General features: G+C 38.1%; 1 protein-coding gene across 1 annotated transcript in view; it reads right to left on the reverse strand.

Annotated features, from left to right (window-relative positions):
- Nucleotides 1-23,792, reverse strand: part of LOC122811618 (glycoprotein-N-acetylgalactosamine 3-beta-galactosyltransferase 1-B-like) — a 267,147-nt gene that overhangs the window by 37,358 nt on the left and 205,997 nt on the right. Inside the window, exon 3 of the mRNA XM_044083587.1 lies at nucleotides 6,664-7,328. Coding sequence (XP_043939522.1) covers nucleotides 6,664-7,328 — 665 coding nt within the window. The remainder of the gene's footprint in view (nucleotides 1-6,663; nucleotides 7,329-23,792) is intronic.

The raw sequence follows: 23,792 nt of genomic DNA on the forward strand, positions 1-23,792 counted from the left end.
ATACGAAAATTTCAGAACGCCGAATGGCACTTGCAAACGCTGCTTCTGCTTCGGACCATGCGGCAAAAAAGACTGAGGAAATGACGTCGGTCATGCGCTTTAATACCTTAATGCTCTGACGTCAGATCTGAGCGCCCATGACCGACGTCAGCCTAATACTTTGGTATTCGGGCCGACCGAGGACAGCGGACTACCCATAAGTTATGACTGCAGCAATGTGAGATGAAGAACATCAGACTATCAGTGTTTGTTAAATTGGCTGATTTACTATGCTTTTTTACAGAAAAGCATAGTAAATCAGCTGAAAGCAGGCATCCAGAACAGAAAGAGGGTGTTCCCATCATCTGGTGTCACAGTGATGTCACAAATAGGGTGGGGCATGGGTGGGAGAGGGTGTGGGGATGGGTGGAATTATGGGTGATGCGAGGGACGTGACCTTAGTCCGGTTTTAGCCACAAAGAAATCTGGCAACCCTATCTGTATCCAAATATTGCATTAAAAGTTTTACTAGATCTTTTTGTTGATCGGACTATGTCTGTGTTTTTGCTACTCCAGTGCCATTCTCATTCTGGACTGTAGCAATCCCTCACTGTTTTCCGTCATGTCTAACATATGTCACCCTAGTTTTTTCTTCTTGGTTTTGCTTTGCTCAGATATTCAGTCAGAGCATTACATTATACGTCACTGGCTGTGACTCGGTATAACTAGTCCTAAATATTTATGCCCTACCTTGGGGTAGTTGGTATTACATTCATGCATTTCACACTGCAGTATTCAGTCTGTACTTCACTGGCATAGACCTGGCATGTTCTCTGGCTTGCTACTCTCTTCACTCTGTAGATGCATCTCTGTTCTCTTCTTCGCTCCCCTACAACAAAAAGGGACCACAGTAGGAATAAAGGTATCTTAACCATTCTGTGAAAATAAAATAATACAACATGCAATGAAAATTAGGAGGAGGAGAGTAACCCCATTTCATCACCTATCTGTTACCATTTGATGATTCACAGAGTTCAGCCATATTTAAGTACTCTCACCACAATGTTGTACAAATGTTTCTGAATGTGGCCCCTTCAGGCAGACTGCATCTTTATGCAGTGACATGAGATGGTCCTACAATGTCTGGAATACACTGGTTACATGAGCAGAAGTGACATGATATGACATGCATGCATAACAGATGATTTTAATCGGGTCACCAATCATAACCAGCTTATTACATGTTTGAGACATGGATACCAAGAAAGTCGCCTCAAGCGTGAAGCTCAAGAGATAACTCTTAGCAACCATGTTGAAAACACAAAGGTTATGATCAGTGTCTCGGTCAGAATTCTTTGCAATACATAGAGCTTTATCTGCTGAGCACAGTGTCAGCTTTCAAAGTCATATAACACTTGGCATTTGCTTTTAAAAAGGCAGTGTAATACACTTTATTACATCTACACTCACTTCCAAGCCTCTCAACAGTACATATTTGCATAGAACATTCAGATCATTGCTTCATTTTATTGTTTGTTCCTCATAACATCTGTGATTTTCACACAAAGCACCAAGAATTTAAGTCACTAAATAATGATGCACATTTGAGTTTCAGGATTCATATACTTAAGAAAATTCTTGCTAACACATCCTGTGATTCTAGCCACTTTTAAGTTTATTACAGGAAGTTACGGGGACGTTACTGGTATGGATAGCAGACAGAAACAATATTTTTTGTTCTGCTGCTGCCATTTGCTGTTCAGTACAGACAGATTATACTACTGATCACTAGACTCATTAACAACATAAGCAAGGGGTGCTTATCAAATGTTAAAGTTGAGTCAGAGGCCACTCTGGTGCTTAACTGGTTTGTCTTTTTCGGAATATTGGAGTGCAATCACCAAGCTCCATGTACTACATATAAATAATGCCCAGTGACTCAGATTTATAACAGTCACTGTAGCGATATGAAAATATATTTTAAGAAAATTAGAACAGAGTAGCACAATTTAAATAAAAGCCTGTCCTCCATGAAAATATAAGGCCTGTGCTTCTAAGGATACAAGGCCTGCAGTATCCTCCTTCTCAAGCAGGAAGGTGGAAGGTAAACCAAACCAAATGCTGTAAACAGGAATTCTAATTTGGCAGTTGTGAATTGGGTGAAACAGACATGATGCATCATTAAGAACTTTGGCTTCAACACAGTAATAAATATAGCAGTACATGCTTGGACTGCTTTTACACAGTAATGCACCATAGGTTGTCCAACCCCAAATTCTGTGAAGGCAGCAACAGAAGGTGGTACCTATCCATATGTCTACCTCTACAGCAAATGTAGCTGTAAGGAGACGAGTCACAATAAAACAGGAAGAAATACTTTACAAGAAATACATTCTGTTACACCAGGACCAGTAACCATAATTACATTCAAGCATTAGTTTGATATGCTAACCATGGTGAAGCTATAAGGATCCAGACAGACTAGAATTATAATCATACAACAGATCTGGATAGTAAATAAAGACAGGGTATATGCTATAGCCATGAACAAGTTAAAATTCTGTTATTTTAAAAGAATCATTTTATAGATCTAGCAAGTAAGAGATAGTGGCACGTTGCTATTTTTACCAATCGGGCAATATTCTTACGAAGAATTTCAAAGTATTAGTGCAAGTCTGCATTCTCTGGTTTAGCTGTAAAACATTCCCAGAGGTGCAATAACCTTTGAATTTATTATACAAAGTGAAAATTGCATAAGGCCTCTTCCTGCAAGAGGAGGGATGGGGAGGTGTGGGTTGGGTAAAAATTCCCACAAAAACACAGTTGGTGTTTTTTGCATACTCCAGTTCACACATTTGTTAATCTACAGATGTGACGAGATGATATTCCATAACCAAATGAACTATTCCATAACCAAATGAACTATTTCCCTCTCAGACATGAAGTGTGTAGTGTAACTAAAAGTAAACATTTCCAAAGAGAAAACAATCGCTGACGTTTTACAACATGGGGATGAGAGGAAGACAGATAATCATAAGGATGCAGCAGGAGAGAAGAGCATTAGAATCACAGAAGCTGTTTTGCAGGACACTTCCATACAGAGAACTTAAATCCAAGCTGGATTCTCATCAATATTTCTGCAAACTTCTGCTCCCTCAGTGGAATTAGATAACACATCCTGCTGAAATCAAGCTTATTTATTTCACTTTATTTACATTTTGTTGACTGGGTTACTACCACTAGATCAATGGTGTCTTTTCAGGGGACACCCCAGGTGGTATTCATACTGACTAGTGGAAATTTGACCAGGGCAACAGGGAACTTCCCCTACTCTTCTTGATACGCACTGTTGGACCATTTCCATACAGCTGAACTACAACCAGCTCAGGCAGCTGGAACCTCACAGCACCACCCTTATGCTGCATTGTAGTTTCAGCACTGAAACATGCAACCACACCCTCCTGCACCAAACGTTAGTGTGGTACCTGCAACTGCTTAAGCATTATTCTCAAAGTAAAATAGAAATATAATTTTAAAGGCAAGCAGTAGTTCTGAAAATACATTTTCTGAGGTAGATCTTAATGAGGTATCAATTGATAGTCCAAGGAACTTATCTGCAATCCTTAGAATAGTGGAAATGCAAGTACAAATGCAGAGGTGCATATATACATACACACACATTTACATACATGTATATGCAAACACACATACATATAAAGTACATATATAGTGTGTCATATATATATATATATATATATATATATATATATATATATATATATATATGTAAAATAAATAAATATACACACACATACTGATATTCAGGTACATCTTGGACTTAGTATATATAAGGAGTAGGAATGATGAAGCTGTAGGGTGCAGGAGTTTTGAGGCTCCATGCAAAAAATTCTTTGAAGTGTGACAAATTTTCTGCTTGTTCTGAGAATTTCAATTTGTCAAAGTATTAAAACTCGTGATATTGGGCCACACAGTTCTGACAGACATGAAATGATGTACTACTTCTTAAGGAAGATGTTATGGGTCTATATCACAAAGTCGTACTGTAAAAAGAGTGAACACTCTTATATCGAACACTAAAAATCGAAAGCGCTGAATGTCGAACACACGGAACAGTGATTTTTTTTCCCCAGGGGAAAAAACAAATCACTGGGCTGTTTTCAGGACTTTGCCATTTCCTCCACTGTGGTGTGATTTCGGAGTTTGTATATTTAAGTAGGGGGGTGTGGGGGATGAAGCCCCCACTTTATTTTGTCTTTTTTTTTTTTTTTTTTGTGGAGCAGCAATCTCTTTTCTCTGAGAAAAAAATTGCAGTTCCGTGTGTTCAATATTTTACTGCTTTTGGTTTTTAGTAAGAGCATTCACTCCTTTTATCATTCCACTTCATGATATAGACCCGATGTTACTTTTCTTCCTCTATTAATTTAATGTAGAAAGTTTTGAATAGGGGTGATAAACTAACAAGCGAAAGGTAGTGAGAAACATGGTTACAATTCTGATCAGTCTGAACACTGGAGCAAAACCTACTGTTCGCCTAAACCAAAATGAACTGGAGATAGCAAGGAACTGGGAGAGGTTATTAGTAGAACTTAATATTATTGATGAAGAAGCAAAAACAAGTACCAGGTATAAAATAACCAACTAATAAGTCATTAACATACTGTGTAAGATTGCTAAAGTGCTGTTCTGGGGTTCTACATTTCATGATCAAGACTGCAGTATCTCTGGGATTTGTCCTTTTCCCAAGCTACAGACATCTCAGAGTTAGTATGTGTAAGGAGCAGGGGTGTGTGTTTTGGAATGTCTATTGTAGTTCCATTTTGACAATTGTATTTTATTATATTTTTTTTTTATCGTAAAGGATTTTCACTATGAGAATGGAGTCATGGAAAGCATATGGCTCATTTGCTAAAACTTAGGTTATTTAATGTTTATGATAAGTCCCAAAACTGATGATGGTAGTCAGTTAATTTCTTTGACTTGAGAGATTCAAATGTTAAAGTTGATGAACTCTTCTTTCAGAATTAATATGCATATGTTCAAAGCTAATGGTGAGTTTTCTTCACCAGGAGCTTTTTTCAGCTACCATGATAAACAAAAAGGAGAAGCAAAGTTTAAAGGGACAGACTTATCTTGATAACAATATTATAGTATAGATTAGGGCCCTCACCATTTCTCAAGGGGCCCTTTCCTGACTTGAAGCAGCTTTCATTGTTCCGCAATCAAAGGAAAAATACCACATTGTATTCTTATACTTTCATGAAGCCAAAGATTATTTTGCCAACACTGGTGTCTCAAGGCAGATTTATTTCTACATGTAAATAGGTATTTTTATATAGCTGGTCCTTATGGATGAGGCCAAGTTATATCCAGAGGAAGGTCACATTTCAGAGGATGAAGGAGAGTGCGGTAGTTTCTCTCCGTTTCTGACAAAAGGCAAATTTTCCCAATTAACACCGGATGACAGCTGCCTGGGTGAAGTACTTAATGTAGCACTAAAGTGTAGTGTCCATGTCATCAGAATAAATGCCTTCCTTTTTTAATTGTTTTGTGTGGCCTAAACTTTGTAATTGGTAACAATGCTCTGTAGCGAGTGTAGACTTGCTCAGCCTTTGTCTGGCTGCCATGACAGCCTGGTAGGTTTGCCTCTTACCCAAGTGAGGTCCTCATATCAAGAGAGCAAAAAGTGCTGATCTGTTTTAATATGTATGGTTATTCAACCCATTGCAAGAACATTTTGCAAACAAGTGAAATAGTAATTAATAGTTTGCAACTTAAGCATGTTCCTGTTTAAAATATATTGCATTGACCAAGATAATAATAAATTATGGTAGCACCCTAATACATTTGTTAGCCATGAAAAATGTTACTGTATTTTCCAGCTTCTCACATCATTGCTGTTTAATCATTAACATTCCATGCTGCTATATACCCTACTCACATCTTTACAACTCAGTGCTCTACATATTTATTAAAACAAGTACCTATTTAGAAACTGCAAGTGCTCCTGCTCTGCTGTCCTTCTGCACATACGTGCTCTAACTGAACATGTAAAGTAGCAGTAGCACCATAATGCCATATCAGCTGGTACAAACAAGCCAATCAGAACTGTGTACCAAGTCAGAAATTCAGTGCAAGTGCCCACCCTCCTGTGACTTTTTAGTACTTGCTCCCACTCAAGTTCACTATTCATTCAATAACCCAAGTGCAGATAATGTGAACTACATATATATGTATAGAAACACACGCGCGCACATGCATGCACTCACACACACATGTACACACACAAACACAATTGGTATATGCAAAGAGACTTCTAACAAGTGCATTCTGCTGCTGCATGGCAAATGAGAAAAAAGACGATTTTTTTCCCAACCTCCCGACCTTAACAGTAATGTAAAAGGGTCGCAACAGAAGGTATGCTTCTGGATACATTAATGCATTTTCACAGATTAGTTTATTTAAAAATTAAATAAGCCAATATATGTGTACTTATCTGATTACTCAGGGGGAGGTCAGGAAATTTGTATGAGTAAAAGTAGAAGAAGATGCATATAAGTATAGTGTCCAGTAACAGACAGAAAAATACAAAGCTATGTTTGACAAAACCAAACAGCTGTGCCTCTTTAGTATTCAGCTTTATACTTATTTATTTTTTAAACCTACCTCTGTAATTGGGTAATAGCAATAATTCCAGTACCAGAAGGATTTATCAATTTTTCCAACCAAGTGACTCTCTGGGACAAAGGGGTGAAATGTTTCTCTTCCTTCTGTATCACGGGAATCTCCGGCCTCCACTCCAACATTCTCCATGCATTTTCCAATGGCTACATCCTCAGTTGAGGTTGTGTGTGTACATACTTTTGTCCTGAAACCTTCGACAAAACGTATAACAGCCTCCTTGCTGAGGACATATCCTGCACCCCCACTCATGTATCCCTGCTTTATATATGGTTTAAACCGCTTACCAAAATAAATAGGCTGACTAGCAGTGTAGTTGGACAGAAGCCATCTCAAGTTGTCCACTATGACAAAACTGTCATCATCAGCCTTTAAGAACCAGTCTGCTTCATCAATGTGGTGCTTATGAACATAATGGAAGGCGTTAATAGTTTTCCAGTACAGTTGTTCCCTTCCTTCTGTAGTATTTAAACCTATGACTGGGAAGTCATTATCTGTGACAGAGCTCATGAATAAGACAATATTACAGTGGCGGGACCAAGTAGCTTTAACATGCTTTGCTTTTGTTTCCAGATTCCCAGGTGCAGTCATAACCCAGCACAGGATTCGGATTTTATTGTACAAATCATCGGACAAGCTGCTATCTTCTCCTATAAAGAAATACAATGTCAGAGAGGGCATGACAGTAGAAAATGAAACTAAATTCAACAATCATCCTCATTTCATGATAAACATTAAACTTGAACTGTAAGTCAATGACAACATTAACAGTAAAGCACTCGCATTCTTGCAAAGTTTCCAGTCCATGTGATTTAAACATAAATGGTTGAATTTTCAAAGCACCTCTGTGTTTCAGGGCTGGAGTGCAACTGAATATATTGAAAACAAAACAGACCACTCCAAGTATCATCTATAATAAATGATAGTTAAAGCACTGCATGTATGTACTTTTTTTTTAATAATGCAATCAAAAATGGTTGCATTCAAAATGTGTGAAAACAGTATTTATGCATCAGTTTTACCTTACAATGTATGTGGAACCCAAAACTGGGAGGTGTATTAATGTCTCTCAGTATTACTTCTACTATTTCAAAAATATTAAGAGGTAATCTGGTAGGTCAGGTCATGAAAAAAAATTGAATAAAAAGAGTACATGATCAGGATATTGAAGATAGCTTTGTGAACTCATGGCACAGAAAAGGTATTACTTGAGAAAAGTAGCACACATTCATCACACTATGGTTTTATAATTTCCAACACTGGGCAGTCAGCATATAACCAAAACTATGGTATAATGTGTGGCACTAATATGTTAACATCAGACAGCCAGTATTAACCCTAAGCTAGGTTACCCTTATAATCATAGAGGTGAGGAGGTTAAAAGAAGTTGAAGAAAGAATGAATTTCAAAGGGTTCCATTCCCCTGAAAGAATCATACAATGAAGAGAGAGAAAAAAACATATTAGATCTAGACATGTGAAGAACAGCCCTGTTGTCCTTTTAGGAACAAGTATGTATCTGTTAGAAGCATATCTCTCAAGTCTGTGAACGTTAAATATTACAAATCTAACCTTCAGAAATTAAAGATAAACAAAAGGAAGAGCTCTTACTTTACAACATGTAAGAAAATATTAAACTTACAGAGCTAGTGATAAATTATTGAAATAAGACAGTACAGAGATTCTTTAATAGTTTATAATCAACAAATTACTATAACTTCATTAAATCCATACTGACAACAATGCTAAAACACTGGTTGCTGTGATAACGTAGTTTTTCCATATTTCTTTTTTTGATTTTATAATTGCAAAAGCTACAAAGTCCACCCTTAAAGCAGCTAAATATTTTTTTTTACTAAAATACCTGATATACTAATGAAATAACTACTTAAAGGGTGAAAAAGACAAAAAAAACCTAAAAGTAAAATGGCATAATACTCAAACATGGTCTCATGTCTCCCTGTGACATACAAAGGTCATGACTAATAAGCCCATGTCCCTTTATTGAATGAGGTAAGTACTGACACACTGCTCACAGGAATGAGCAATTTTTTTTAACTTAAAAGAAGAGATTAATGCAGTAGGAGAACAAGGTGGACATGCTCAGGTGAGATCAGAGACAGCCAAGTACAAAACACTACTTTTAATGGAAAGGCATTATATTCGCTTTCTGGGAGTGGACTAATGAGGAGGCAAAAGTAAAAAATAAATGGCATGCGTGTGTGTGTGTGTGTGTGTGTGTGTGTGTGTGTGTGTGTGTGTGTGTGTGTGTGTGTGTGTGTGTGTGCGTGTGTGTGCGCGTGTGTGTGCGCATTTGTGTGTGCGCATGTGTGTGTGCGCATGTGTGCGTGCGCATGTGTGTGTGCGTGTGAAGTGAGCAACTGAAAAAGAGATTTAGAAGCAAAATGAAAGATTAATGTTGGCAGTTTTCTTTTACGTAATCCAAGACAATCATTAAAAAGTGTATAAAAGCAACAAATCCCTAGAATTACTTGACTACAGTTAAATAGCATTATTCTATTTTTTGAAGAACACTGTGGGGGGGGCAGGGAGGATAGAGGGGCAGAATGAGAAAAAGGCACACTTAAATGCATTACTGAGGTCAGAATTTATTTCTTTCACTTGATCTCGGCAATATATCACAGGTGCCATTATGCAGAAGGATATTATTGCTCAAGAGAGGCACTCTGTAGAAAATGGCTCACACAGATCAGTAATGACGGGCAGGTTTTTCACTACACTGGAAGCACCCAGGAAACTCCAAAAAGGAAGATTAAAAAAAAAAACACAAAGAATAAAATGCTAAATCATCTTGTTTCTTATAAAACAAAACTTCATCAGAACTAATAATTCTAGAGCAGATGTCTTCAATAATTGTGATCAATGGATAAACACCCAGCAAAATATATTCAGTCGAAATTTTCATCATCATCAACCCCCTTTTTCCCCATTTTCTACATGGTGTCAGGGTGTCGTGTCACTGATGCCATCTCTCCCTACTCAATGCCACCCTCCTACCTTCTTCAACAGTCATGTTTGAGTGTCATGGGCCTTCTTGCACAACATTCAATAAAAATGCTATACATAAAATTGGATGAATTATATAAATGAATAATTTTCAAGCATGCCTGATCTAACCATTTAGGAACTGTAAATATTTGATATGTATCGTCACATTTAGGCCAAGCAGTCTATCAGCAGCTAATACTAATTGCCAATGTAATTCCTTCACTTCCAAAAAAAAATAATATTGAGCACCCCTTAAACTAATGTTCACATGATCATCTATTAAAAAATAACTTCTAAAATTTTTTACATTACAAACCATGCTTGGGTAATGCATTTGTCACAACCTTTTAACGAACTTCATATGAATATTCTTAAATAAAATGTGATAAAGCTGGAGTTGTCTTCCCTACATTAAAACCATTACAAGTGGAGGATTTAGCAACATAAACTCTATTAAAATTCCTGCACTTGTAGTGTAAACAAGGTTTTATCACATTTTGGTTCTAAATATAAAACTGACACTATTAATAAACTTGCACTGTTTACAATCACCACAAGGGAATGTGTCTGTTTACTTATTAGAAACAGAGTCTGTATATATTCTAAAAAATATGGGTTTATCACCTGAAATCTTATGTAACTTTCTATGACCTTGTATAATATTCTGATTATTCTGTACTATATTTTTAATACACAAGTTATATAGAGTTATTGGAAAAGCCAATGCATTTTATATTGTTAGTACTAATGAAATTACTGGTGTTAAAATGTATTTACATAAGATACATTTCTATTATTCATTAATATGTCCATGGCTAAAATATCTAACACTTTCTGGATAATTATTTTCTAAAAATAAATACATTAAAAATATACTTTAGATAAAGAAAATTCAGTTTCATTCATATTCTAATCAATTGGATGCTATCTATATTTGTTTTCATTTTTAATTGATGCAAACTATTAAAATGCAAATACTTATTTACAAAAGCAGCTATTTGTATAATTTACTATGCAAGTTAAGTTTTAAATTAATTATGATTTCTATATACAAACAATTAACTGTCTGATTTGTATCATTCTTGGTTAATCTTAAAAAAAATCAGTACTTATTCTAAAAAGCATCAATTTAAATAAATTCCAAATAAATATTAAATATTCTATACAATGTCTATAAAAAGAAATATATTTAAAATATTGCAAATTAGTTAAAAATTCTACTTTCTACCAGGCTAAAACAATATTTGCAAAAACTGGGACTGCTACAGCACCCATAGCAACCTCTTTAATTTGTTTATAGTGTTTCTTGTAAAAAAAAAAATAAAAAAGTTAATATCACAAAGTATATAAAACTTTCACAAAAACAATAGAAAAAGTTGTGTACTTAGATAAAAAATAATCTAATATATTCAATGACTTTATCCTGTGAGACAGACTTATATAAAGATTTAATGTCTAGGTTAATCATAGAAGTCGAACCTAAAAAAAAGTCTTAAGTCATTCATTGAAGACCATGAGTTTTTCATACAAGACTGAATTTTTGTACAATAGAGTTCAAAAGAAAACCTAAATATTTGGAAACACATTTTGTCTTACTTTCTCTATTATCCACTATCGACTGAAGTGGCAGATTCTTTAAGATTTTAGGAATGCCAAATTTCCTAATTTAGGGCAGTCTCTTTGGAAATAATTACAAAATCATCCAAATTGATTTGTTCTTGGTGTAATATATCTAATATATTCCTATCTATATCACTGCATGATTTTTCCAATGTATACCATGTTTACTAATTGTAGCATGTTTCGTCTGCTAATACAGACTACACAGGCTTGACACACGTCTACAAACATGAATACTGCTCTGCTCCCTTTGCCTTAACTTATTGCACATAAATCGGTCGTATTTTTAGTTCATCCTTTGTAACTTACAGTATTTAAAAATCAGGTTTGTTGAAAAAAAGTCTCCAAGTTCATCCTCATATGTCTTTAAACAGTCTGCAGAGTTGGACATAAAAAGTACAGTTTTGTACCTACCATAAATGTAGATGTTAGAGTGTATACCCTCCAGCAGTCATCACACTTGGGTTATCCTGCCATCAGGCGGTCCTGTAGTCGGCCAGAATTCCAAAGCCTTGGTCCGGCGTCGGTTGCTGTTGCTTCTTCCCTGATGTCAGAGCGCCAGGGGTATATCAGAGGCATCAGATGCCATTTTCTTCAGTTTTTCTTGCCCCAGATGTCAGGTGCCTCTAATAGGTAGGCAAAAATATATGTATATATATCTATATGTATATATATATATATATATATATATATATATATATATATATATATATATCTATCTATATCTATATATATATATATATATATATCTATATATATATATATATATCTATATATCTATATATATATCTATATATCTATATATCTATATATATATATATCTATATATATATATAATCTATATCTATCTATATATCTATATGTATCTATATATATATATCTATATATCTATATATCTATATATATATCTATATATATATATCTATATATATATATATATCTATATATATATATATATCTATATATATATCTATATATCTATATATATATATCTATATATCTATATATATATCTATATATCTATATATATATCTCTATATATATATATATATATATATATATATATATATATATAGCTATCTTGAAAAAAGTAAAACAAAACCCTTAGGCACAAGCAAATACACCACAGAGGTTGTATAGAATAGAGATAAGTTCAGCTAGTTTTAGAGGGGATGGAGGGAGGGCTACCTGGACTGCAGCAAGGTATACACTCTAACATCTACATTTATGGTAGGTATAAAACTGTACTATGCTCATCGTGTTACCCTGCTGCAGTCATCACACTTGGGTAGAATCCGAAAGCTAAGGATGGGTGGAGGAGTCAAACAGGGTTAGAGGGGGCTAGAAGGCCCTGCAAAACTGCAGTGGCGAAGCCCGCCCTGGTCTTAGAGTAAAATGGTAAGTGATAATGTTTGGTGAAGGTGTGTACTGAACTCCAAGTTGCAGCTTCCAGAATATCCCTGGTTGGTACCCCCCTGAGGAAGGCTGTAGATGTAGCTGCTGCCCTGGTAGAGTGTGGCCTTATGGTAGCAAGAACTGGTTTTCCATGGTGGGTGTAGCAAAAATGTATGCAATGTCCTATCCATTTGGAAATGGTTTGTTTTGAGATAGTCTTTCCTTGTGATGCTGTAGCATAGGATACAAGAAGCTGGTCAGATTTTCTGAAAACCTTAGTTTTATCCAAGTAGTAACGTAGCTGTCTACGAATGTCCATGGAATGCAGGAGTCTCCTTTGTTCTGTGGATTTGGAAATAAGGTGGGTAAATGGATGGTTTGATTTAGGGCCACACTGGATACCACCTTAGGCATAAAGGAGGGGTTAAGTTCATAGAGAAACCCTGTCTTGATGAAAAATGAGGAAAGGCTCTACTGCCATTAGTGCCTGAAGCTCTGAAACTCTTCTAGCTGAAGTGATTGCTAGCAGCAGGGCAGTCTTCCATGATATAAACTTTAGGTCAGCTGAGAAAGCTGGTTCAAAAGGAGGTAGCGCGAGTTTCCAGAACAAAATTGAGGTCCCAAGTAGGTGTTGGTGCTCTCCTGGGAGGCGTAATGTTCTTGGCCCCTCTGAGAAACTGCCTTAAGAGTGGATGTGAAAATAAGGGGGGAATCCGTGTTGTAGTGAGCAGAAATAGCTGAGGCGTGGATTTTAATAGATGAAAAAGAAAGCCCTTTGTGTAACATCTCAGTTAGATATTGCAGAATCTGAGGTATGTCAGGCTAAAGGGTATTTTGGCCTTTAGCTTGGTTCCAGGTGCAAAATCTTTTCCATTTGCCTGAGTAGGCTTTCCTGGTGCTGGGCCTCCTGGCCTCCAGAACAACTTCCCATAACAGCTTGTGAGAGAGGAGCTGGCTGGTTGCCTAGGTAATTTGCCATGCAGCCAAGTTTAAGGTTTTGAGCTGGCTGTGTAGAATCTGATTGTCTTGCTGTGTGAGCAGGTAGGTAATTTGTGGTAGAATCCATGGTGGGCCATGGGCCATATTCCTTAATAGTGGGTACCAGTGCTGGCATGGCCAGTCTGGAGCAATGAGTATCATTCGGGGTCTCTCCATCCTGACTTTAAGTAGCACCTTTGTGAGAAGGGGTAGTGGAGGAAAGGCATATACTGTTAGCATTTTCCAACTGAATGAGAGAGCGTCCACTTTCCAAGCTTGTTGGTGAAAAGTCCTTGTGGAAAACTTTGTTAGCCGATAGTTTTGAGGGCTGGCAAACAGGTCTATGTCTGGGAGCCCCCACTTTTGAGTCATCATTGCGAATACTTGTGGATCCAGTTTCCATTCATGGGGATCCATGATGTTTCTGCTTAGGTCGTCTGCCAATATGTTCTTTTTTCCTGGCAGGAATTGAGCTTGTAATTGAACTTGGTAAGCCAGTGCTGTGTTCCACAATGTCATTGCTTGCCTGCATAGAGGGTAGGAGTGTGTGCCCCCATGTTTGTTTATGTACCACATTACTGTGGTGTTGTCTGTCCTTATGATAAGCTGTCCTGGATGCAAGAGGTCCTTGAAGGCAGTCAGAGCATTTTGTACAGCTAGCATTTCTTTTTGATTGATGTGCAGATTCCCTTGATCTGCTGTCCATAAGCCTTGAACGCACCGTCCTGCCATGTGTGCCCCCCAGGCATAGTCCGATGCATCTGTTGTCATAGTTTGCCTGGCTAGGGGTAGGGTGAAAGGCTGACCCTTGTTGAGGTGACAAGCCTGTGACCACCATAGAAACTCCTGTTGAAGGCAGGGAATGAGAGTTATCATTGTTTCCAAGCTGCGACTGTGTTGAGTCCATACGCTTTTTAGGTACCATTGTAATTTCCTCATATGCAGTTTTGCAAATGGTATTAGTAGTATGCAAGATGCCATGAAGCCCAAGGCCTGCAGAATTTTTCTTGCAGGGAGTTGGGTCTTTGTTGCCATTGCTCTGAAGTATAGAGTTAATTGTAGTTGTTTGTCTGGCGTCAGATAAGCCATCTGGGCCATTTTATTCAATCTGGCACCCAGGAATGTCATAGTTTGTGAGGGCACTAGTTTTGATTTCTGTTCATTTACTGTGTACCCTAGGCAACTTAGAAGATGTCTTACAAAAGCTAGGTGTTGTAAGAGAATGTCCTTGCTTTCTGCTTGTATGAGACGGTTGTCCAGGTATGGGTATATTTGAATTCCCCTCTGTCTGCAGTATGCAATTACTGGTGCCAGGCATTTTGTGAAGACCCTGGGCGCAGTAGATAAGCCAAAGGGCAGTGCAGAGAATTGGTAATGGGTTGAACCTGCAATGAAACGGAGGTATCTTCGGCAATTTTGTCTGATAGGGGCATGCAGGTATGCCTCCTTGAGGTCCAATGTTACTAGCCAAGCTTTCTTGCCTAACATGGAAAGAAGCTGCTGTAGTGTTAGCATCTTGAATTTGGATACTTGCAAGAAAGTGTTTAAAATTGAAAGGTCCAGAATGGGTCTCCAAGCATGGTCCTTTCTGGGGACTAGAAAGAGCCTTGAGTAAAATCCTTGGTCTTGCTCCTGTCTAGGTACTAGTTGGATGGCTTTCATGTCCATGAGAGCTGTAATTTGTTTTTGTGTCTCTGCCCATTGATTTTGTGGCAGGTTTGGCATTCCTTTTATCCTTGGCAAGGTGTGGAAATGGAATCTGTATCCTTGTGAGATAATGTCTAGGACCCATTTGTCCTTTGTGACGATGCGCCAGTTGTCTGCAAAAAGTGTTAATTTTCCTCCCAAGGGAGCTGCCAAGAGGGTTTTGCTTGGCAGTTTGATGTTTAAGTCATTGCGTTTGCCTTCTAGTGGCTTGGGACCCATCTTCTCCTCCCTTCTGTGTTGAAGTGCCCCATTGGTGAGGTTTGTAAGGAATTTGTGCTTGTCCTCTGCCCCTTGGGCACCTGTATTTACCCCTCTGTGGCCTGTCAGAAGCTGGAAAGGACCAATTTTTTGTTGGCCAATTTCTGCTGAAGCGTGGGGGCTGTACCTGTAAGAAATCTTTGACCGTCTGCATAGATTTTGCCTTATCCTCCATTTTCTTTAAAACCTCCTCTGCTTTAACCCAAAATAAAACATCCTGCTGTAGGGGTACATCCAGTAACTTTGCTTTAACATGATCAGGCAGAGATAGTTCTTTTAACCTTGCATGCCTGCGTATAACAGACCCAGTAACAGCTGCTCTGGAGGAAGCTTCCAAGGCATCAAAACCACATTGTAAAGTATGTTTGCCCACCTGTTCAGCTGCATGCAACAGATCTTGCATTTCCCTGAGCTCAGCCTGTTGAGGGAGCGTGCTCATCTTTTGTTTTATTTGAGACAAAGAATTGCTGGTATTTAAGCATGTGAAATTGACAATTTAGTGCTCTCATAGCTAGAGTAGTAGAGGTGTAAACCTTCTTCCCCCACCTGTCTAGTGCTCTGGAGTCCCTTTCCGAAGGTACAGGATTATTAGCCATAGAAGCCTTAGCCCCTTTGGGACCCTGGGGGATTGTCTCTGGATCAGCAGCAGGGCTTTTGTAAAGGAATTTGTGAGAGTCAGGCACTCTATAGTATCTGTCTGGTTTGGCTGGAGCAGGAGGCAGAGAATCTGGGTTCAAATTAGATTCTAAGTAAACATCATCCACAATGTCTAAAACTGGGGGGATGGCAAGTGGTCTGTGCTGGGGGAGTAAAACAAACTCTGAGCCTTTTCTTTGAGTCAGAGTAGTCCTGACCTTCCCAGTGAAAATGTTCCCTCATAGTGTGTAAAGTTTCCCCAAAGGAGTAGTCTTCAGGGGGAGAAGCTGAGGGAATTGAGTCTTCAGCATCAGAATCTTCATAAGGGGGAAAAAAGAGTAATCCTGTTCCTCAGAGGAGCCTGAGGAAACAGACACCTGATCAGAGAAGGCAAAATCCTCCTCTTGTCTAGGCCTTTTGTCGGGGGGGGGGGGGTTGGGAACCCCTGATCAAAGAAATCAAATCTTCAGCCATTTTAAGCATCTGTTTCTTAGGCATAGGGCCTTGACCTGGAGACTGAAGTGTAGGCTTTTTTGGTTTTAGAGGAGTCTTAAGCTTAGCATAAGATTTAATGGTGAGGGTAGTCTGTCTGAATACACCTTCAGAAACCAAAGGCATTTCTGCAGCACCGGCTTCCCCTACTGCGATGTCGTCAGTTGGGCCTAAGGAAAAAGGCTGCGCCGGCCTAGAAATCTCTGCTGGGTGATCCGATGCGGCCTGGGGATCCAATTCAGTGGTAGCCAGGGGCTGCGTATACGCCTCACCGAAAACCGGAGAGCCAGCGACCGGGCCAGCCGAGGCCTCGGAGTCTGGCTTGGATCTAGGCTGCCTGTCCCTATCCTTGCATTTTTTATGCACGCTGGTAGTCGGTTGCTCCGACGGCATAGTGTAATTAAATTTTCTACTGAAGTAGTGTTGTGCGAAATCAAAGCGACACTTTATAGTTTGCTTATTAAACCTAGCACAAAACCGACAACCAGTGACGTTATGGTCTGGGCCTAGGCAAGGTATACAAAAAGAATGAAAGTCCTTATGAGGTATTTGCTTCCCACAAGAAATGCAATTGTTAACTTTTTCTGACATCGGACTGAGGCAAGAAAAGGTTCCCCAATGGGATACTTAGCTTTGAAGACTTCGGACTGAAACTCGATTAGAAAATCTCAGGTGTCGGCCGACCGGAACTTGCGAACTGCTTCTGCTTCGGGCACCGCACAGCAAGAAAGACTGAAGAAAATGGCGTCAGATGCCTCTGATATACCCCTGGTGCTCTGCCGTCAGGGAAGAAGTGACAGCAACCAACGCCAGACCAAGACTTTGGAATTCTGGCTGACTGCGGGACCGCCTGACGGCAGGATAACCCAAGTGTGATGACTGCAGCAGGGTAACACAATGAACATCTGGGTTGTAAATGCTGCATTTTTAGGTACACAGACTACCAAATGTCTTTAAAAATGCATGTGTGTATATATAGGTCCACTTCAAAACATTTAAAACCCTTAACATCTAATTTCATAATATCAGAACATCTAAAACTCATAACATCGAATTGCATAATATCTAGAATGTATAATACGCAATAGTGTATCAGCACATATATAAATGTTATAGTTTAGTTTAATCTCAATCTTGTGGTCACTATGAGATGTTGTAGTTTTCATTTTTATAGTTATTTATATAGTGTAGCAATTAACACTCTTTATATAGTGTTTATTTTGCCATTCTGTATGTGTTTTTTTAGGTCATACAGGTAAGTGATATAGACATTATGTGTACATTCTTTATGGGGATCATGATACATTGGGGTTAGGAAATTAACTTTTTCCCACTGTAGTCAGATCTCGGAGTTGGTGTATTTAATTTACAGGGGGGGGGGGGGTGCCTGCCCCCTATATATATATATATATATATATACATATATATACATACATATATATATATATATATATATATATATATATATATATATATATATATATATATATATATAGAGCTTGGGATGAGGTGTGCCACATAGAAGGATTTCCTGAGTACTGTGGCGATGTGATTATCAAAGGAGTGACTACTGTCCACCTATGTCCCAAGGTCTCATCACACTTTCGGTGTTAAGTAGACCATCACCTATGTGGTAAGTTCATGGGTACAGAGTTTTTACCAAAAGGGATGACAATGCACTTTTTGGCATTGAGCTTGAGGCCATGGCTTTGACACCATGCATCTGTCTCAGTGAGGCCCTTTTGTAGGATTTCCACATTGTTAGGAGTTTTGATTATTGCTCCTAGTTTGCAGTCATCTGCAAACTTTGTTAGTTAGCCAAAGACCTTCTGTGTTAGCCTGTACTTCAGAGAAGTAGATACCAAACAGGAGAGGACCCAGAACTGAACCCTGTGGTACTCCACTTGTCACTGGTCTGAAGTTGGATTTATAGTCTGCTACTTTCACAGTGTGGGTTCTGTCAGTGAGCCAGTTTGCAACCTACCTTGTGACTGGGGATTTATACCTAGTTTAGTGAGTTTATCTATAATTCCAGTGTGGGGGATGGTGTTGAATATTGGCAATTGGTGCAGAGGATTAAGGAGCTGTTAATGAGTGGTTTCCTGTGGCTCAGTAGTCCAGGTTTTGATTCTCTTAGCTGCCATTGCCTAACTGTACAACTCTGAGAAAGTCACTTAACCAGACAGTACTCCCAGACTGAGTCTGATAAAGGTCTATGGAAATCAGTGCTCTATCCAAGTAAACAAATACAATGAAAAAAATAAATATATATATTCTAAACTAACTTTTCGAACAAAAGTCAGAGTAATTAAAAGGTCTGCTATGCTAAACTTACTGGCAGGAATGAAAGTCATCCATTTCAGTAGTATTTTTATATGTGCAACAGTTAGCTTAACAGCAAAAAATAATTCATCAAATGGCCAGAGATCGCAAATGTAATCAACCTAGGGTTATAATAATCATAGTTTATCAATCCTATTTTAAACTAGACAGTTCATCTTTGTGTAATATGAAGCGCTCTGTGTGTGAATCAATTTATTTTGTCTACTTATTTCTAATTAATGTCCTTAACAGCATGTAATACTAAACATTCACCATGCAGGGGTCTTTACAATACAGAGTAGATAAATAGAGCTTAAAACCGATCTTTGTAGTTGAAGGTCTTTAATCCAGTGATCTTTTTATTTAGAAACCTTCATCTTTCTAGCTGCATGATGTGTTTGGATAAATGTATACTAAACTGGACATTATATTCTATAATGTTTCTAATCAGGGCAGATTAAAGAGGAATAACAATTATGAGATATCTTGCATATTAATTGATCTGGATAGAAGGACTACTGTTGCTACAAAGTGGTCAATCTGTCAGAGGATAGGGATTTATCTATGAAGATATTTTTTATGAAACTATCAGTCTGGTATGGAGTACTATATATATTGAAAGTTGCTATTAAGATCCTTGTGCCAAATGTGACAATGCTATGTGTTTTTTTTTTTTTTGTTTGTTTTACATTTAATTTAGCCCCTTTTTAATGCACCACTAATCTGTTTAGCCCTTGCTGTGGTAACACTGTATCAGATGAACAAATGACATCACCCAAACTACAGTCATCAGCAAATGCAGTTAGCCATATGGCTGGATTATAGAGGTGTGGAGATCCAAGTAGTAGATGCTGACCAGAAGGGGTACAAGTAATAAAACCTGAGGAATGTCCTAGTCGCTTTTTTTGCTTTCTAAGGTGGTACCTACTATTATAACCACATGGGTAGTATCAGTCAGTCAATGTGATAATCATCTTATAAGAAAAAAGGTCTACTGGCCTTTAAGCTTATTTAAAATTCCAACATGGACAATGATGTCAGAGGCCCTGAATTGCATGGCTGCACTCTACAGATTCAGTCACTCTCAAAGTAGTTTATTAAATTCAGAAGACGCAATTTCCTTTTGACAAAACCATATTATGTGTCTAGAGCAATATGATATTTTTTATACTGGAGTTTATGAAATCGAGTAGAATATGTTCAATGACTTCGCACATTAAGCTAGTTAGGCTGACGAGTCTATAATCCCCGGGATCTGAGGTAGGATCCCTTTTATGCACTGGCATAATGACTACCATTTTTCATAGCTCTGGAATAGGTCATTTGGCTATTCCTACACTGAACACTTTAAGAAGCAGTACAGAAATGGCATTTTGGAACTGTTGATTAAGCACAAAGTATATTTTCAGGGCCTTCAGAGGTGTCATTTTTAACTTCAGAGAGCACAGATAGGACATGTCCCATAATAATCATGAGGGGAGGTATAAACTGGGAATTTGTGGAATTTCCACAACTACTGTTGTAAAGTTGGCACTAAAATTTATCTATATACGTGCAAGTATATTGGCAATATCTTAAGGGACAGTATGGGTATAATGAATTAACTTTCAGCACTGCTGTATGTTATTTCTTAATCATCTGATGTAGCCAAAGAAGGATTTAAGATCATCCTTGGCTTTGTATGTTAATTTTGATTCAAGTTCCACTTTCTCTTCCATACAGTAATTTTCAGTTTTGATGATCAGTTTGATAGTCTTTAATATGAATAAATTTAAATTATAGTCCCCCTACACCACCTTACAAATGTATGCTAATTTTAACCTAAACACTGTCCCTGCCCTTAACTCCAACCACACACCTCTGTAACAGGGTCTATATTACATTGTTGAAAGGCATTTTCATTGAACATCTTTTCATAGACACGTAAACATCGAACTAACAAAACTGTGAACGGCCGCTTCAGCAATTTTTTTTCCAAGGGGAAAGAAATCGCTTCGCCATCCAAAAACAAAACAAACTTGTCAGACCCTATGAAATGGGCGGTGGTTCACCCCCGGCAACCCCCTAACTAAATATACCAACTCTGAGATTGCAGAACAGTGGAGGAAAGGACAAATTCCTGATGTCAGCCAACTGATTTTTTCCTCTGGGAAAAAATATGAAGTGACCATTGGTAGCTCAATGTTTACGGAAAAGGGGTTCGATGGAAATGCATAATATAGACCCCGTAACAGCACTACTGCACAAGACATTCGGACAAACCCAGCATACATCCACTCACTTGCACAAAACTAAATCTATCCCTCTTTCCCAGCCCTTACTTTAACCCTTACCTGTAAACACTCACGCACGCACCCACCTGTAAATACCAAAATGTTCTATACATCCGAAGCTTTGAAATTAAAATCCTAAACTCAGTTAACTTACCCAAATTCAGTCAATCACACAGATCTCCTCTTAACAAAATGTTCACTTTTCTAGGCTCTTCTAGCACTCAGTGATGTCTGTGCAGCACACACTGCTGGTAACCCATATATGCATAGCTTTAGAAAAGTAACCTTTTTCTTTTCTTTCACTGAAAAGAGCCCACCACCGAGCCTTCTTACACTAACTGTGGGAAAGTACCAGAGTCACATTCAGCCCTGAACTGAAGTAAAGTCCTTCAATGTGATACAGCAGTTTTAGGTATCTTATGTACCTGGGTATACATGTACAATTCCTGGATTTTTTTTTTTTTTTTTTTTTTTTTACAAAGGACTTTCAAAAGTGCATTGAGAGAGAAACTGCTGTTATACTGGTACTTAATACAGAGTTTTCCTAGCACTTTATGTGCACGTTCCAGTGCTCTTACTTTCCATTAAGGTAGATATACAACTTTATTTCAGTGCTGGAATGCAGTACATATACAGAATATATCCATATTAAACTGGTATTACTTTTATACAGAGCAGTGACCTTTTCTGTCAATGAAATATGTTATTACCAAAACTCCCTGTACTGATAATGGCACTATGGCCTGACTAACCTCAGCACTGAACTACATTTAAGTCCTTAAGGGTGGAACAGTGATTTTTGTCACACTATATGTCAAGACTATCAAGGTATGATAGCATGATTTTTTAAGTTCCAAAGGTGGATGGAAAGGTATTAAATGCAGAGTATTACTGGCATTTCACAGTGATACTTGCACACTGCCTTATACCCACAGCTTCTGTAATGGGGATTATAACCAACGTCCATAATGTGCAATGCAGTAATTGACTAAAAAATACATGTAATGAATTGCAATTATAAAATAAATAAATAAATGAATACCATTATTTCATCAGAGTAATGGGCTTTTCTGTCACCCCCCCCCCCAGTAAATTTACACTGGTACCCAATGACATACTTTATATGAAGGTGCAGTTTTATTAATGTGTTTGCACTCAAAACATGTATGGAATAAAATCAGTTAGTGATCATCATTTTTTTCAGCTCACAATTATCAAAATTAAATAGCGAGCCAAAAAGATCATCAGCTCATTCGTAAACCATAGAATGCTGTACTCTAGGTAGAGCTGCTGATATTTAATATGGGTCACCTCCATGACCTTTACTTTCTGTAATGAACACAGCTCCCTACCTGCATAGCATCAGCACTTCCCTTCCCAATATACTGCTCAACTGTCCAGATTTTCACAGAATGCTCTGATTCTTGCCTCATATTTTGGGTCTGTTCCTTATAAAAGTTGTGGTTTTCTGGCAAATTACCAAGGATTGAAGTCACTAAATAATGACATACATTTGAGTTTCAGACTGCATATCCTTTATAAAATGCATGTTAATACAAATCCTGTTATTCTAGCAACATTCTTAGTTTATAAGAGTAATATTTAAAATATGTTCCTATTTTTGGCCTTTGTCCCCCCATTATTTTAATCTTTGCCCACATTTCTTGCATTAAGAAGTTGAGATGTAGGTTTCCCACACACTAGTCACAATGTACATACTGCCCCTCTTCTCTCTAACAAATGTCCCCATTGGGATGGGATATAAGCCTAAATCAGGTATTTCGTGTTCATCATATTTGTCATGGACACTGCAAATGGTAACAAAAACCACAAAGGATTTATTCACTCCTCCCCCACTCCCCAGAATTCGGTAAGGAAAAAACAGTCATCATCATCTTCTTTTGGCTGTTCCTGTTAGGGGTTGCCACAGTGGATCATCCATTTCCATTTCTTCTTGTCCTCTGCATCTTGCTTTGTCCCACCAACCACCTGCATGTCCTCTCTCACCACATCCAGAAACCTTATCTTAGGCCTTCCTCTTTTCCTGTTACCTGGTAGCTTCATCCTTAGCATCTTTTTCCCAATATACTCAGCATCCCTCCTCAGCACATGTCCAAACCAATGTAATCGTGCCTCTCTGGCTTTGTCTTCAAACCTTCCAACCTGGGCTGACCCTCTAATATACTTATTCCTAATCCTGTCCACCCTAGTCACACACAGTGCAAATCTTAGCATCTTTAATTCTGCCACATCCAGCTCTAACTCCTGCCTTTTTGTCAATGCCACTGTCTCCAACCCATATAACATAGCTGGTCTCACTACCCTCTTGTAGACCCTTCCCTTTCACTCTTACTGGTACTGGTCTGTCACAATTCACTCACGACACTCTTCTCCACCCACTCCATCTTGACACATCCACCTTCGC

Source organism: Protopterus annectens, chromosome 9.part0, assembly GCF_019279795.1.
Source record: "Protopterus annectens isolate FY-2018-M chromosome 9.part0, PAN1.0, whole genome shotgun sequence".
Classification (NCBI taxonomy): Eukaryota; Metazoa; Chordata; order Ceratodontiformes; family Protopteridae; genus Protopterus; species Protopterus annectens.